Source organism: Apteryx mantelli, chromosome 18 (genome assembly GCF_036417845.1).
Source record: "Apteryx mantelli isolate bAptMan1 chromosome 18, bAptMan1.hap1, whole genome shotgun sequence".
Taxonomy (NCBI): domain Eukaryota; kingdom Metazoa; phylum Chordata; class Aves; order Apterygiformes; family Apterygidae; genus Apteryx; species Apteryx mantelli.
Genome location: NC_089995.1, coordinates 19,131,732 through 19,149,714, shown reverse-complemented (window position 1 = coordinate 19,149,714; position 17,983 = coordinate 19,131,732). Strand labels below are relative to the sequence as shown.

Sequence of the window (17,983 nt, the reverse complement as noted above, 5' to 3'; positions counted from 1 at the left end):
CCACACCTTCAAATAAGAATGTGCAGCGTATAAGCAAATCACATGTTAGTTACAAAAGCACTCATAGCAGCTAATAAAACACCAACAGGTATATATCTCCTCAGATAAGATTATTCTGTCACAGGACCAAGGTCCCACACTACAAAAGGCCAGCTGATATTAATGGATGAAAATTCCATATGGTTGTACCTGTGCATCTCCCTGACAGCCTCTGCAATCTGACATTGCAGTTGCTGCTAGAAGTAACGATAAGCTTGAGACTTTTTATATACACAATGTAAGATATGTTCTTCAAATGACCCTCCAAAAGCTCAGAAGCTCTGGAGGGACCAGGGATGAAATCCAACCATCCACAATCTGCTGAACAGATTAAATTAATTCATGAAGATTCTCACTAAGGACAAGCTCAACAATTTATGGAGGTTCTTGTCAGTTTAACCTTTACATCTTTTCCACTATCTAAATTATTTCTGTGGCAACTGTCACTGTGACATTAAGAAACTGCAAGAAAATGATCTGCCAAGAAAAGACTTTCATCCCTTCAGGGACATGGACAGCACTAATGGTAAACAACTTGTAGGGTTCAGTAGTTCATGACAACTGTTAGACCAAAATCTACAGCTCTTGGACACAACACGGATCAGTTGAGCACAGTCTTGTTTTGAGATTCTCCTGATGTAAAGCAGGATCCTGCTAGACCATATTTTTACATTCAGTGCAGATAAGTATTTTAATTTAGTTTCTTCATGTTACTCATTACTACATCACCTCTTTTGGAAGATGAAAGGGCTGAAAAACTTTTCCTCTTTTGAGACATATGTGATGTCAGTGCTACTTCAGAAAAAGTAGCAGCTCTGATCATCTTATATGATGGCTACCCACCTATCTAGACAGAGAGATTAGTTAGCCTAACAACAATGGTCTCACATTGCCAGTATGCTTCTAAGAACATACATGCAATATTCTAAGAACATACACGCAAGACTGGATTTTCCAAAACAGCTAAGGTAACTGAGGAACACAACTCCCATTAATCCCCGAGCTCCAGTATCAGTGAAGAGCTCCACACATATCCAGCTGCAGTAGGAATGCATGTGATCATACTGGCAAAGATAAATGTGAATACTTCAGAAACAACTGCAAACATTCTCCCTGTGGCAGGTAAGAGTTTCGGAAATACTAATCCACATGAGCATGATAACTTACACTCGGAAAACTAATAAAGCAACTCTACTATTAATTAACATGAAGTACAAGGTATTTCAACAGCACAACGCTACTGCCTTCTTGTTTTCCGTGGATGAGTTATGTCCAGAATGAATTCTGCAGTACTTTGCAATTAGGTGCCAAAACTTGTTCTTTCCTTTGGTAGTTTTTGTCTTTCCCTCTCTGAAATTATTCTTTACTTCTTTTGACCTGCAGCAATGCTCAGCGTCCCAAATCTAGGAAGAGACTTAATATTTTTTATTTCCACCTACAGAAACGTGCTGTGTTATATATTCCCTGAGGCTGGCTGGAAAATGAACAGCCTTACCTTTTCCATTCACAATGGCAAGAGCTATGCAAGTAACTCATCCCCTGTTTTATCCTGAGATTTCAGAAATATTCCTTTTCTCTGCAGTTTTATTCATTCATTCATCAGAATAAAATCCAGACAAAAAGGTCTTCTTCGTTACCTCCCAGCCTTTTGACAGGGAACAAAACAGTCAACATATTCTGAACGACACAGATTATATATTCAGTGATTTTATTATTTTTTGTCTCCAAATCCAAGCCAATTACATTAGCCCATGACATGTTCTGTGCTACTACTGCTGGTACTTAAACTAGCTTGGATATTTATACTGCAGTTCAGTGCAGACAATGTGCTTCACTACATAGCTTAAGCCATCTGAAGTTAGGCATTTAGACTGGGATCACTGGATGCCTCTATAGAGTCAACCGAGAGAGATAAACAACAGTTTTTGGAAGGGATGGGGTAAGACAAGCAAGATTATTTGTGTTTTGGATGAGCTCTTCTCTCTGTTGACTATAGTAGCCTATGAATTGGCAGGGAGGTCCTGGGACCTCCTTCAGGTCTTCCCAGCAGTGGAAATCATCATATCAAAAAATCTCTACGACTCCACAACTAGACTACTTTCAGTACACGTATCTCATTATTAGTCTGCTATCTACCTGGTAAATGTAACCAGAGTATTGCTCAGGCATATCAAACATTCACCTTAACATAGCCCAGGAATCCCCAGGCAAAAAGATTTAGCCATTTGCATCTGTGGGCATGGCTTGGGCAACTGCACTCATCTTTTCAGTGTGCTGCTCTGAATTTGCCCAGCATTCCCCTTTCCTACCTACTGATGAAGCATAAATGCAGCCATCCTCAGAGCTGGCGAATAGGATAGTTGTGTCAGGATTTTGTTCACGTTTCTGCAGAAAAGTCACCTAGAAGAGAGAACGCAGAGCAACTCATTCCTTGTCTGCTCTCCTTCCTCCGTGACCAACAGGTAGACTGCAGAGCAGAACTAACACCTCCAACCTTTTGCACAGTTACTGCTGAACCCCTCAGAACTTCCTGCTAGTTTTGTTCATTCCATTTTTCCTGATAAGCTTTAGCAGCCGCTCGCTGGTTCTTGAGAGAATTGACACATCTTGGCATTTTCACCTTCTGCTGGTTGGGCTGCCTGCAAATGTCAGAAGCATCATCACATGCCCAAAGCTCCTGCACTTCAAATCATACCCTGCAGACCATTTCAGCTCTGCTTTTATCTGAAGCATATTCTGCATGTTTGAAGAACATGACAGCGCTTTTGGGGGAAGGCAACATTTCTTTGAAGATTAAGCATGAAAGAGAGAATTTCTTATAAAGACACATTCTGCAGCAACTTTACTGAGACAAAAGGGTAAGAATTGGAGAGTCATGCTGCTAACCAGGAAGATGCAGAGAGAAGCAAGAATGCTAGAAGTGAAGAATGCTGCTTCATTTCTGAAAGAAGCTGTTGCTTGAGGGCAGGATTCACGGAGAAGAAACAGTGCACATACAGTGACCACGATTTGGATCAAGGCTGAGTTTGCTCTGACTCTTGCTAAATCACAGGGGCCTGCACAGAATCACACCTGCTGATGTCCTTTAGCTTGAGCAGTCTCCTCTCCTTTGGGCTGTTTTATGCAGTGAAGCAGATGCCGAATCTTCGCAAAAGTAAAAACAGGAAGCAGAAGCCTCCTTAGCACTTTCAGGCATCATTGGAGATTTGCTATACAAGTTAATCCAGCATGTTTTCCTCCTATCAGCCTCACTGACGGATCATACTAAAATCACTGGTTTCTTTTGCATTCTTCTCATGGATACCTCTTGATTCTCAGTAAACTTCTGACCGCTGGAAATCAGTCAAGTTTCATTGTGAAAGCTTCCACTGACATTTCCTACTTTTTTTCAGTCATGATGCATTTAATACCATCCGCTGGCTCCAATAAGCACTAAGAGCAAAGCAGTATCGACTGTTAGAAACACTTGGAAAAGTCAAATCACTTGTTTAGAGTCAGGATGACTGAAGCAGTTTCCACCAGAGTCAACTTCTAATGGCTTTAGTGAGAACAGGACAGAGTCCTCAGCCCTGTCCCACTGGAGGCAGGACATGATAGCAATCAGTCAAATGTAGGGGCATAACTACTTATCTGAATTAGAAGATGCCTAAATATGGCTTGCTGGAATTGAAGGCTTGGTGACAGTTTTAAAGGCGAAAAGAAACAATGCCTTAAGGACACTGGCATTGCTGTTTTAGTAATAAGGGTGCCATTAAAGCCTAGTGTATACTGAAATACTCTATCATTCACAGTGTTTCTAAATGATTGTCTTCTTGCAGGGACATTGGGAAGTTTATCTCTTCTCTCACCCATATCCCCCTTACCCTTTCACTAAATATTATGGAAGTGTCACCTCAATAAGTCTTTCTCCATTTTTGTGAAAAGAAATATATTTTTAATCAAATATATGTGCAATCAAATAACTCACTAGGAAGGAGGTACATACGAAGAAGTTCTTTACTGTACTGTAACAGGCATTAAGAATAGGACAACAACTTATCAAAACGTTCCTGCCAGCAATGGTTTGCAGACAAAAGTGATCCATCAAGTACAACACCGCAAAATTGCATTAATGAGCAATAAACATTGTAAGGGGGGGGGGGAAGGGAATCAGAAGGCAGAAAAATTCTAATTGCATGAGCACTACTTAATTATTTTGAAGGTTATAATAGAACCTTGACAAAATATAGCCTTCATACCAGCCTTTGCAGATATTTCTAATAGGGTAGAATTTTGCTAAGTTCGGTAGAATGGTACTACCATTACTACAGACCAGTTTCAACTAGCTGATTAAGACATAAGCCTCCATATTACTAATAAAACAGTGAGTGTCAGAAATAATAGCCATTATAAGCATGTATGATTTCAGCTACAGAATGGAAAAAAAAGGTTTTTATGGCATCTTACGAATAACATTCATCTCTGGGGAGCTATCAAAACAGAGGATGCCTTTCTCTAAAGCAATCACTGATGATCTATGAGCAGAGGAAATATACAGCTATGCATGAAAATTAAAGCAGGTCATTTGAAACACATTGCAAGTTCTCAGAGAAGGCTGTGTAGGACATACCTGTGTTTGAAAGACATTCTATATGAAGGAAGAGAATTCTAGGGTAGGTAAAGAGGGCACATGGGGGAAAATAAGAGAAAAATCAGAGAATATGAAAGAGAAAAGGTCGGATAAAAAGAAGGAAAGGCAAATAAAAGAAGCAAACAAGAAATGTTTATATAAGTATCCAAACTGAACTTCTGTAGTGATCACAGACAAACTCCTGATCTAAACAAATTTAGGAAAAAGCTTCCATCTGGCAATGATGGAAGCTAGATCCATTTCCAGGTAAAAATGGTTACAAAAGAGTAGAGGACCAGTGCTGGCCCTCAGTTCATGCAAACCTAATGCTGCATTCAAGTGCTATGTGAATTCTTAACTCTGTTTCCAGAAGCAAAGCCAGAGAAACCCAGCACACAGCTGATCCCTTTGCTCCTTTCTGAGGAATAACAGAGGAAGAGAAAGACTGCTTTTGCAGTGGGCTGGCAGTAGGCTTTTGGAAACTGCTAGAGATGCAAGTAGAAGGAGAGACAAAGATAAACGATATCACGATCCAAGTAGAAAAAGCAACAGAGAAACAAGATGTGGAGAGAGAAGACTAGGAAAAGGATCGAGCATGTACCCATCCTGCTAGGAGGAAAGGAAACAGAGACCTGGAACAACTATAAAGCAGAAATACAACCATTCTTCATTCAACCCCCTAGATAGAACAGCCACCAGGACTAGGCTCTGGCAAGTAATATAGTCAGTGATTTACAGCCTAAAAGCAGAGGGTCCTAATAGGAAAATAACAGCTTGTCAGTATAAGTAATGGTGCCTGCAGAAGCCTGCCAGCTCACTTAGAGCAACCACTGTCAGGGGAAAGAAACGACCAATTTGGGCAATGGGCTCTTCTGTCGGGAGGGAGGGAGGGGAAGGGGACTCCTGTTTTGCTTTGGGAATAGTTGGTCTGTCTGGTTTACGAGTCCTGGAGATTCCTCTGACATATCACTTTGCAAGAGGCTCAGGCACCCACAAGCACTTCCCACCTCAGTGGCGCCTGGTTTCCTAGCGGAAGAAACACAGGTGTTAATAGAACTAGGACAATATCGGCCAAAAAGGAGGAGAATACTGTGAGCACAGGTGAAGGAGCAGCACAAGGCCAAATGATTAAAAAAAGCAAATCAAACCTTGGTTTTAAAAGGGGTCCAAGCAGGAAGCTTGCACTTAACTGATGTACCAAGATTCTTGGAAATGAGTATCTCCTTGCACTAGAGAAAACTGTTTTGCCAACAGAAAAGGCAGTTCTAGAAGGAACCTCTTTTAGACTGGGACTCCCCATCCGCTTGCCATGAAACACACATGAGGGATGGATCTGAGGGGCAATTCTGACCCTGCAGCACAACCCCAGGTTTGTTCAGTTGCTAAAAAACATGTTTGGAAAGGAAGCTGGTGTATAGATTAACAGCAGCAGATGGGCCCCAGTCAAGCAATTTAAACAGCCAATAGTACACCTCAAATGCCAAATTCTGAATAGCTAGGAAGTAGCTAAGGATTTGCAAGCCATTCACAGGCTAAAATTCCAGCATATACAAAGCTTCTGTGCTAATAACAAAACAAAAAAATCCGCAGAGATGACCCAGGTTAATCCTGCCATATAAATCCTTCAGTGAAAGTGGTGCACACAAGCTCAGGCTCTTTAAAGTGCAGACGAAAGCCCAACAGTACCACCTCGTGGTAATTCTTTTCTGCTGCAGCCAGAAACAGAAAAATCATTAAATTCATTTAAGGCATTAAATCCAGATGTTTTGAAAATGGGGACAGACCACAACACCACCTTCAGAATTCACTTCTGTGCACTGACAGAGGGATTGCCAGAGACTTTGGATTTAAAGAACACAGGTTTGTCAGAACCACAGAAAACTATCATAACAGAAGTTTATTTTGTAAGAAAGGCAGACAAGCCACGTGGAAAATACTCTTTAAATCACTGCACCATTTTCTTTAAGCTCATCTAACCAGACGCAAGAAAAAAAAAGACACAAGACTAAATTTACAGATTAATAAGTTATGACACACACAGAAGACTCAACATTATCCTATTGTGAGGATCAGAAACAGAAGTTTAGAAGTCCAGGTGCCAGCAATTGGGATTTTAGACTCCTGGGAGCAGTCATTTAACATCTTTGCTATTCCAGAATTGTTTGGACAGGAGAAACTGCAGTTGCAGAGACCTACAATTTCCAGGCAGACATTATTCAGCCAACTTTGCTAGAGAGCAAAGCGTAACCCATATAGGCAAAACAGAGAGGAAGCAGTGATTACCAAGGCTGAGGAAAACAGCATAAATGATACAGCTGTAGATAAAAAACGTGATCAGATGTCTCCCAAATTTACAGCAGACCAGATACAGAAGTATGTTTGGATGACTGCCAAGAGGCTAAATAGCAACTACGGGGCTTTCTGTTGCACCCCATTAGCTTTCAGGAGGTGGTGGACTGTTGCCAGGCTTAATGCACTATGAAAGCAGGGAAGGGGGATGGGAGAATGCAGAGCCATATGAGAGTAAAAAGTAAGAAACAGGACTGAAAGAGAGGAATAAGAGGCACATAAGGAAGAAACACAGGCAAGGAGTGTGAACAAAAAAAGCAAGAAAAAGATGGAAGGAAAAGGAAGAGGGGGAGTTAAAGTAATGGGAAATGGAGCTGAGTAAAATTTGCAAGAAAAGGCAGAAAATAAACAACTGAAAGGTAAACTGAAAAAAATGAGGGAGGTGAATGACCAGGAAGATACCCGGTTTGCACAGGTGTGCAAGGAGACCTCATGCATTCCTGTTAAACTAGCCTTTCCCAATGCCTGGGCTCCTTCCAAAACAGTCTCCTGCTCCACTCTTTTGGGAACACAGAGCCCAAATATACCCAGTGAGTATAAACCCCTCCTCTCTGGCCAGAGACCCAGCTTCCTCTGCTTACCTTACCCCCCTCATTTCCCTGCAGACCTCCAAGCCTCCCCAGGCCCAGACCCCCAAGTCTGGCTTCTGATCATCAGTTCTGCCAAGCACAACACCTCCTCCGTTGTCAGAAGATCATTTGCTCACTAGTTTGCTCACAGGCTTTCCCTGGACTGTAAAGCCCTCAGCGAATCCACTTAGCTTAGGTTCCTAAGTCAGAAACAAGGATATCTTTGGATCTCCTTCCAGGCAAGGGGTTGCCTCCAGAGGACAATGCTCCCTACAGTTTTCTACAGAAATCGATCCAATACCCAGTCATTCTCCTACTCTGCAGGAGCTGTCCTTACACAGCCTAAAACAACCTTCAGAAAACTTAAGTGATTCTTTAACCTGTAAATAAAGTAAGCCCCTTCCACATTTTCTCCATAATTCATGTTTCCCAGAACCCGAGTGTGGTACCAGTAGGTTTTACCTGGAGGGAAGGGAACGTTAAAAGACCAGCAAATTACCTGATACCATTGTGCAATGGAGAATTTATAGAACAGAAACAAAGAGACCTGTCTTACCGGCGTCTGTGCCAGTTATTTAATGGAAATTAAGCAATCATCATGGCTCTCTTATCAGTTGCTGAGCAGGAGGCAACAAGCTTGAGCTCAGGAATGAGCTTTATCTGATGGCACCAGTTCCCAAGGAGTTCCTGGAACAGAGGAAAGATCTCACTTAATGACATTGTGGTTTAAGCCTCAACGTGTTTCACTGCAAACATCTTACTTTTAGTGGAGAAGATGAGGGGAGGGAGTCTAGTCCAGCATTTCCAGTTCTTGCAAAAAGAAAGAGTCCGGTGGAATACAGTGGCTAAAATGTAAATCTGAGGAGAAGATGAAAACAGAAAAGGGCAGAGGGGACTGACCACAGAAGATGGAAAGAAGAAACACTGGAGAGAGAAACACAAAAAAAGCCAAAGCAGAACGGAGGAGGTACAGCATCTGCATGCATAACAGTGGTTCAACATAAACGGAAGACTAGGTGTGCATCACTGGCTCTGAATAAAGGTCACAAGAATGCCTCAACTCCAACAAGAGGAGTAACACTCCCTCAAAGGGATTTCTGTCTGCAACCCAGTAAGCAAAGGTTACTGTGAAAATGCATTAGCCATCTGGGGCACTGTGAGCGCTGCGTACATCAGAAGTGTTGGAGAAGGATCATACCAAAGTCATTCCTCTTTGAGGAGTCAGGCCTAAGGGTGTGCAAACAGCAGAGTCAGAGACATAGAACTCCATCTCCTGTTCCTGCAGCCCAAAAGGTACGGGAGCATCAGCACCAAGTATGTTTCCCATTTTGGTGTAGGAAGATGGTAGAAGAAAAGAAGTAGGAGTGCCACTGACCTACTGTTATTAATATTTATATCATGCAAGCGCCCAGAAACCCCACTGTGCCAGACACCCTGCATGCGTGTGCATGCCACATAAAGATATATGAATGCATGTAGCACATGAGGCACTGGAAGCTGAAAATGATTTCCAAAGAGCATCAGACCTGCAGACCATTCTGACAGCTAGACATTAGATTTGCAATTTACTAGTTCAGTGATAAACATCAGCTTTTTCTCACTGCCCTTTATAATAGTGAAGCACAGAGAAACAAGTTTGTCCCAAGATTATAGCATACTCAGCTCTCAGCTAAACTCACAGGTAAACACCAGAGTAAGGTCAGTGAGAACATGCTTCTTCCACACAGTGCTGAAGACAATTTCTTCATTTCAACCAATGAAAAAGAGAAACACTCTGGCACTCGGAAATGTGCATTGTCTGGGTTTTTGTTTTTTGTTTTTTTTTTCCTTCCTCTTTCAGAACTTGCACTAAATCCGGATCACAACACCGGATGGATGGCAGACGAAGTAGAAGCAAGACAACTGTTTCTATTCAGTGCTGGTCATACTCCTCATGAAAAGGTCTGGGGTTTGGTCTCTACTCTGAACAAGACATGTTTAAAGCACCACCAGCAAGCTAATCTCATTGGGCCCCCAACATGTCTTCATACTATTCAGTGGTGGGAAGTAAAAAAAATAAAAATAAAAGGCCTTACTACATGTAAAGTGTGAATGAGCAATGAGTAGGAACCTGAATTAATACTCAAGCAAAAGTGGTGACTACCTGGACTTTGCCACTGTCACTACATCGCATGCAATGGCCACCCCAGATATTGCAGCATGATCCATGTGGAGCTTAGTCCCCACCAACTGAAAGCACAAATTCTCACCCCCAGAACCGAGAATTGCCTCCACGAGTCAGGAGTGCAGAGCCTAGAAACAGTGAGCATTGTTTTTATACTCCAGGGAATGCAATCGGAGCTCTTAAGCACGTTTTTTTCCTCAAGGATCTCTTTCATAGAAGGGAGGCACAGACTTCTCATCCAAACTCCTGCTGTAAATAAGTCATTTGCCCGTTTGGAGAAGCATCCTACCCGTAATTCAAGGCTGTGATGCAGCTGTCCAACTCAATGAGGCAAAAGATCCTGTCACATTTGTTGCGACTGATACCAAAGAATTCTATGCCATATTCACAGAGAGAGATCCTATGAAACAGAACTACTGACATGTTGACAGCACTCTGTTTTTACACAGAGATAAACGTTTTCAACCTTGGGTATGGACACCCGTTTTGACAGCGATTCACAAGCATGCACAGTATTAAACATGCTAACAACATACTCAAATACAAAAATCACAAACCAACTGACAACAAGGGTATAGTTCCCTTTGACTTCAGAGGTCAAGACACTATGCCCAGCTCCAGAACAGGTAGTAATGTTTGTAAGTATTTACCAACAGTTCGATCAGTAGATGCTATCCTCAGCAAGTTGCTCCGACACCCACATCTTTTGATGCAGTCCTTGATTAGTCTGGTCAAGCTGTGGAGAAGAGGAAACCAGTTGTTCTCAGAATTCAGGCAAAAAGGGTGCCACCATCTGCCACTCCATGAACTTCACTGTCACTTTAAGTGACAAATGGGCTTCCTTGTGCCTCTGTTCTGGGATGAACTCAACCCCAAAAGAGTTGCAAGTCAGACATTTTTTATCCATGATAGCCTTTAGAGAAAAGCAAAAAGTTCAAGAAAAACCCTACAAAGAATATTAGTTTGAAGATCATTAATGACAAGATGGAGAAAAAGAGGATTCAAGGGTCTAACTGCACTTCTCCAGCATTCAAGGCTGATTCGTTATCCTGTGCTCAGTCCAGAACAGTTGACTTAGCAGGCAGTAATTTGAGCTGAGACCAGATGTTTCTGTTTAAACAGACTCTCCAGGGAAATTAATGAAAAATTTTCCTTATGTGAAAAATTGTTTTCCCTCTTATACTTCCCAAAAAGTTTTCAGGAAAGTAGTGGCAACACAGAAGGAAAGCATTTCTCGCACACATCTTCAAATATAAATTCACACCCCCTTCTGCCGCCTTGCTTCACTCTAGAGAGTGGGGAGAACACAGCCACCCCCCCATTGACAGGATCTCACTTAAAGTGACTTAGGAAAAGGCCACAAAACGGGCCAAGCTTCCTTTTCAGAGCTGCTTGCAACTGTTCCGTGCTGCATCTCCACCCTTGGAGCAGCCGCTCCCGACAAGATTTACAGACACAGAAACAGCAATAAACAGAGAGAGCAGACACCTGCACTAGGCACACGCTCCAGGCTACCATGGCATGAGCTCCCTGGGGAGAGGACAGGACTGCAGCTACCCCTTTTACTGCTAAACAGGAAAAGGGAAGGGAAGGTCCCCCAGTAGGGAAACACTGGGCATCGCCGCGTATGCTGATCAGAGAGGAGTTGAGACCTTCCCATCAGTCAGATCCGTGAGCTGTATACCTACAGCGGGAGCACAGAGCAGCTTGAATGCATCACGCCAGCAGAGGAGGAGTCCTTCCCTGCTAACCGTCAGGAACTGTCCTGACGGACTCCAAGCTCTTTCACCACCTATCTCACACTGCCTTTAAACCACCTCTGGCTCAGGAAAAACTAGATTTCCAAAGGCCTGGGACCCTGAGAGAGAGAAGGGAGCAAGAGAGGAGAAACGAAGCGGGGTGGTAAGGATGAAAAGGGCATAATCTCTCCTCTGCCTCAGGTGCATTTCAATACATTTAGACAGGAGCACATCTGCTTGTCCGAACAGAAGTTAACTGACTCTGGGGCCCAAAGCGCAGCAGGTTAGTTTGGTCAATTTTTGCAATGGGGCTTCAAACTATGAGCACTGTTGAGCAGAGCCTGTACGTGCAGCTTTACAAACTGCCACACAAGGCAGGAAAGAAAATGGCTCTTTTAATCAGTCAGTCAAGATCTCTCTCTGATAGATGTTTGTCAAACCTTTGCACCCTTCCTAGACATTTGTGTACTAGTATTGCCCTGCCTTTGATATTAGGGTTAAAAAAAAAAATCCTTTTTTCTCATATGAATATCTGAAAGGTAATTCCAAGATTTTGTGTGCTTTCCACCATAGACAGTCAGATTCTTCTTGCAGCCACTCGTGCATACAAAGACAAAAGTCTCTTCCTCCAGCCTCACGGCATTCTCCTCCTCTCCAGGCTAGCTTAACTTCAGTTCTTTTAATCTTCCTTAATAGGCCATGTTACCTCTGTAAATCTCCAAGCCATGAAGGAGAATAGCTGTCATATCTTATACTCTGGTTTGTTGTTGTAACAGACACAATCTACTAAATTGATGGTTTTACATACAATAGCCAAACCAAACTGACTAAACACAAAGGGGAACCAATTTCAAGCAGTCATTTATCACCAAATCTATTACCTTATAATAGACATTGTTCTTAAATTAGGGACTGGTTTATTAAACCAATTTCATTTGGAAGATGCTCATATTTTCTATTTGATGTAAAATGAATGCTTAAGTAGTAGGTATTTTTCATTGCATCACAGGAGAACCATTTAAGTGGAAGACAAACACAAGTAGCTTTTAGTGCACTATTGCTCCTCAAAAATGTCTTACCCTGGGATTACTTTTGTGGGCATCTTAAAGAGCAGCTGTGATTTGCTTTTCAGCATGTTATCCTTGCTTCTGAATTCCTGTAGCACATAGTCCAGCTATTCTTCCTGTAAGGCAGACAGTGATTTCATTAGCACAGTATCAAAGGGAGAGCAGAATTAATTATCTCAGGTTCTGTAGTGTTGACAGAGCGAGAATTATGGAAGATAGCTAAGAAAATAAACACTACCCTACTGTCAGTAATGAATGATGTTTGATTTTTGTGTTTAAAATAAATCAGGAAACTACTTTTGCAACTACTATTCCTTAGCCCTCATCTTTCATCACAGAGGACAGCACCATTACCCAGGCTGTAAAGCCATCACAATCAGTGTCAGTCTTCATGAACATGTCACCAATGTCTTTATCGTTAGTTTTCGCTATTATTTCTTCCATTGACATGCAGAACTTATTCATATCCAAACTTGTGAAAACAAGGATTATAAACTGAGAGCTATACTCAACCAGATAATTCATTACTGAGAAAAGAGATCATGAAGGCAGCATGTCATAATATTATTGTATCAAAGGCGACCCCAGAAAGAACCCTGTGGCAGATTTCTACAGTTTCCACATCAGCAAATGCATTTATTTGAAGTCTAAACTCTGCACATAGTTTCTTGTCATTATGCACCCAGAGAGGTATGGTATGCGGTTATTTTAAAACTGGCCGTTTCTACATGCCATTTTCCAATTTGCATGTGTATCTGCAATAATTTTGCACACAAAACAAACCACTATGTAACTTCTAAGTGTTAAAATTGTCTTGTGAATACCACCTACTAACCTAAGTTTTTCTAAATTTACCAAAAATGGAATAACAGGTTGCAGCTACTGCCTTGCCTTAGTATTAGAAATATCTACCTGGAATGTTATTGCCTTTAAATATTGAAAGTTTGAAGGAAGAAATGAAGTTAGATTTTTCATAAAGACCATATCATAAATTAATAGGCAGGGGGAAGCTCCATTTTCATCAAACATTTTGAGCAATGTTACCCAGCCACTTTGTTGTGTAGTCTATGTTAAATATTCCCAGTGAATCTAACACAGTATCTCCTCAGGAACATCCACTTTAAAGCAACTGTATATATAAATCTCAGAAATGATACTGCTACCAGTCTATGTGAATCAAAATTCAAAGACAGATCCTAAATCATATGAAAAAACTGTGCAGTTACAGCAAATACATCTTAATGGATATGTCTGGCAACCCAGTTCAGATCAGCCCATGTCAAAGGATACCTAGAAGCACAAAGACATGGGAAGAAAGCCTAACCGTCATAGCAGGTGAACATTAGGATACGTATCAAAAAAGTGTATGACGGGGAAACTGGAAAGTTGAGATTTATGTCTACATCCACTACTAAACTCCTGTATGATGTAAGATTAATCACAGCCTCCCTGAGCCAAGTTTCTCCATCTGTAAAACTGAGGTGATAATACCACAATAACCAGTCTGGGTTGGGGGAAGAATGAGAATTAACGTCTGCAGCAGAAAGATGCTGGAATGCTATACTGTACCTGCAACACCATTATCTTCATAGGTGACTTTAACGTGAATCACCTTCCAAAAAACAAAATCTAGAGGCTGTCAATTTTGTTCTTTTGACTTAAAACTTGCATTCTGGCTTCATATTATAGAATTAAGATAACAAAACATACATCTGTGCTATCCACTTTCACAATTGTTACGAATAAAGAGGAGTTACCAAACATTAGGATAACAAAAAGAAAAGCCATTAAATACTGAAATGCTCTGGAACAGAGCTGCATCACCACCTCCAGCCTTGCCTGTGTTCGCTTCCTGGAATATTTTCGCCAATTTCTGTAAGCACTTAGGATTAATCCTATCTTCTACTTATCAGGCATGGGAGACATCTACAGAAAACAGCCTTTGACCTCTGTCTGAAAACCTCGTAGGCTGAAAAATAGTAGGATTCGAAAACAGATCAGACTTTTTACGACACTCAGAATCTCATAATTATGTCTTGCAGAAAGGGAAGAAGAGTTGCAGGACAGCAGATATACTGGAAACACTCTTAAAAGGTTACTATTTCTGACAAACTATCTACAGCTATAAGAAATAGTCTCTGTTACAAAAGCTTTACAATCCAAGGTAACTGTGCCAAAATCTCTTACTAGGGTAAGCAGACTTTAAAGATAATAGCCCTGTGACAGCAGAACTATCTGAAGGAAACTTATGATAATGCAAACATTAAAACTCTATTTTGACAAGGCTTTATAACAAATTCCAACACATCTTTAGCAGTACAAGTTTCAATTTATAGCTGTGGTGCAGCTGCCAGAAAGTTACCTGGCTAGAGAGGGCATCAAATGCCGGTGGATGGAGCTGCCGTAGCCGCCTCTCTGGAGCGGCTGAAGTTCAGGGGCATCTCGGGGCTCGTTTGCCCAGAGAGCAACAGGGTGAAACTAGCAGAGCCCTTGCTCAGTGCTGAAAACAAGATCTTCCCTGCAGAAGCTTTATGTAAACATGGATGTGTCCTGCTCTGGGCACAGCCTCGAAAGCAGGGATAATCGGGCACAAAATAATTCTGATCAAAGAGCATTGCAGTAAGCTTCATGTACAGGAGAAAGCTTTTTTCCCTCCCATCTGCAACAGCTGCGAGAGCATCCCCCCTCCTGGAGATTTGGCTGCCAGGGTGCACAATATCTACTGATTTCAGTATATTAACGTAAGCTTGTAACTACTGATTCTCCCACAAAAAAACCTAAAGCAATGTAAGAGTTTTGGTGGGGGGGGGGTTGTTGTTGTTGGGTTGTTTTTTGTTTTTTTTTTTTTTTGAAAAAGTGACCCATTGTAGTTGTTTCATTGATCCCATCCAAACTGTGTTTCAACAGAGCTAAAGAATGCAGACTTTTGCACTCTACTCACCTACATCATGGCATTCATTTACCTCACGCTGTTTTTGAAGACAAAGATCGCTAAACAAAAGCAGACCAGGTCTACCCTGAAAGTTCAAACAAACAGAAATAGCCCTATGAACATGCTGCCATGACAATGCCGTGACCACAGCTCACACCCAAACTAGCTTAAGATTAGCCAGTGGAGATAATACTATCAGGGTAGCCACGGCAGTACAGAGCCCAACACATGCTAATCACCCGCACACTTAACCTCCCAGGCCCACGTGACTTGAACAAAACATAATAAAACTGCAGTAAGAATGAAAGTGATCTTTCATTCCCCTATTAGATATGGGGAAACTGAAAGCTCCTAAGCACTATGACATCCATCCAAATACCTAATAAGGATCTTCTCTGATTGGGATTTCTAGGCAGATTCAGAAAAAGAGAGCCTTCTCTGAAAAAGGAGGGAGCTAGCTTCCCCCAGCTGACGCGCTCTCCTTGCGTCCCCTCTTTCAGCACTAACCATGCCAGAGTAAAACAGCTGTTGCTTCTGGAAGACCATGGGACTCTTGTGGGGCTACTCACCACTGCAGCAACACACGTTTCTTCTGTTCCCGCTTCCCTTGTGTATCCGCTGGGGACCTGAACATGAAGTCATGAGTGAGGTCTGTTAGATCACTATTCCACAGATTCTGAACAACTAAAGGACTTCAAGGGAGACTCCTCCTTCCCGTCATCCTCTTGACCAATTTATCAAGGATTTTATTAATCCTGCCCCAGAGGGTCCTGATGGATAAAGGAGTTGCTCTTCAGCTGTTCTGTAAAAGCACTTTTCCATGTAATGATAGTTGGACACAAGAGGTCCTCTGAGAACACATCCCCACTGCTCCTGAGGTCCCAGGGAAACAGCTCCCAGGGTTCCTGCTCCAGCTCTTCGCCCTACTCTGTCTCTGTGCAAGGCTGCTGTGGAGTCTCACTCCAGTCCTCACGGCCACTATCACAGAACTCTCAGTCCATTTTCTGCCTTTTTCTCAAACCCCTCTGAGAGAAATGCCAAGATGAAATATGGCTTTGTATTCAGGTTTTGAAAATGGACCCATCTCCACTGTCCCCCCCCCCATTTTAGCCTCATTTGTTTATTCCTTCATAAATATCAATCTGCAGAGCTTTGAATAAGAGGATATTTATATCCATGCAGTCTCATGAGACTTAAAGCCTCCCAAATGTCCATTCATTCTTATGTATTCCCTGGGGACAAAACCAGAGCCAGAGCGCTATCAGAAGATTGACAGACAACCATTTTACAAAATTACTTTCAAGAGGAAGATGTCTGCAAAACATCTCTCTCAGACTTAAAAACAGAAACTTACACCAGTTCCTGTTTTCTACAGTTCCGAGAGGTCAGCCACAATTTTTATTTTTATACACATACACACACACACACAAAATAAAAGTGTGTGTGTGTGTGTGTATGTAAGGCCACTATTGAAAAGCTAGCAAGCCTTAGTGAGTAAGGGAAAAGAGTTAGTTTTAAAAAAAGCGGCCTTTGTCTCTACAGAGCTTTGAAGGATGCCCTCCAAGGAGGGGAGAAAAAGGGGAAGGAAAAAAGTTTGTCAGTTATTCTTCCCTTATGATATAAGGTTGGAATTGCCCTCTCTAGACTTTTCTTTTGGTCTTCGGAAATTTCAAGGACCAAGTTTAACTTGTTCCTGCTCTATTAAGGAAAAAAAAAAAAAAAAAAAAACACTTCCTTGGAAGATACAGATTTCTGTCTTAACGATAGTATAAGAATGCATAGCTTCAGCAAAAATGCTGTTTCTTCCAGACAGTCTGATCCTTCAGTTTAACAGGTATTACCCAAAAAAGATAACCCATTTGTTTTTCACCTTAGATGCACATTGCCTGTATTAAAACTCTAACTTTTCTGCAGAACTGCTATGTAATCACATATTCACTGTGCTGTACTTGTGCACTGATTATTCCTCTTTAAGAATAGAATATTGCACTTTTGCTTCCTTTCTTTAAAAATGTTCTCACATCAGGTTTCTTTCAAGTTTTATTTGTCAAGTATTTCATACCATGCTTGAATTTGTCCCTTTGCATTTATCCTGTTCCTTTATGACTGCGACCTTCTCTAATTTCTTATTCTCTATATACCCTTTGTGTTCTTCAGTCACATTTGTTTAACACACTTCCTTCCTCCATATTTGGATAGTTAATGGGCTTAGTATCAATTTCTGCAAGGAACTGACAGTCACAATTCCAAAATCTCATCCCAGATCTTACTTACCAACTGAGTTTGAGGCCTCCCTTCTGCAAAACCATGGTTTGTATTTTTGTTCCCTCTGTCCTAAGGATCATCAGCTTCAGTATTCCATACTCTCATCCAAGCTGCTTGCTGTTTCATATTCCAGTTAACCAGAACTGGAACTGCAACATCCTTGTCTTGTTGCTTTCTCTGTTCTCTGCATCAGAAGATCAGTAAACTCTTCAGCTCTCTTGCTAACAATCCACAGGTTCCCTGCTGCACT

General features: G+C 41.6%; 1 protein-coding gene across 5 annotated transcripts in view; it reads right to left on the bottom strand.

Annotated features, from left to right (window-relative positions):
• The window catches only part of LOC106490847 (BPI fold-containing family B member 3-like), a 33,536-nt gene extending 15,780 nt beyond the window's left edge, over positions 1-17,756 (bottom strand). The window contains exons 1-4 of one of the 5 annotated variants that reach the window (XM_067307813.1): positions 17,743-17,756; positions 12,549-12,652; positions 10,381-10,466; positions 8,123-8,253 (exon numbers count right to left, since the gene is read on the bottom strand). Coding sequence is in view for 1 of the 5 variants with exons in the window: in XM_067307810.1 (XP_067163911.1) it covers positions 1,535-1,575 (41 nt within the window). In the remaining 4 variants the exon portion in view is untranslated. Of the gene's footprint in view, positions 1-1,534; positions 1,604-8,122; positions 8,254-10,380; positions 10,794-12,548; positions 12,656-15,477; positions 15,541-17,742 lie in introns of those variants that run through there. The other 4 variants (XM_067307811.1, XM_067307812.1, XM_067307814.1 and 1 more) reach the window with 4 other exon arrangements.
• Positions 17,757-17,983: the final 227 nt, after the last annotated feature.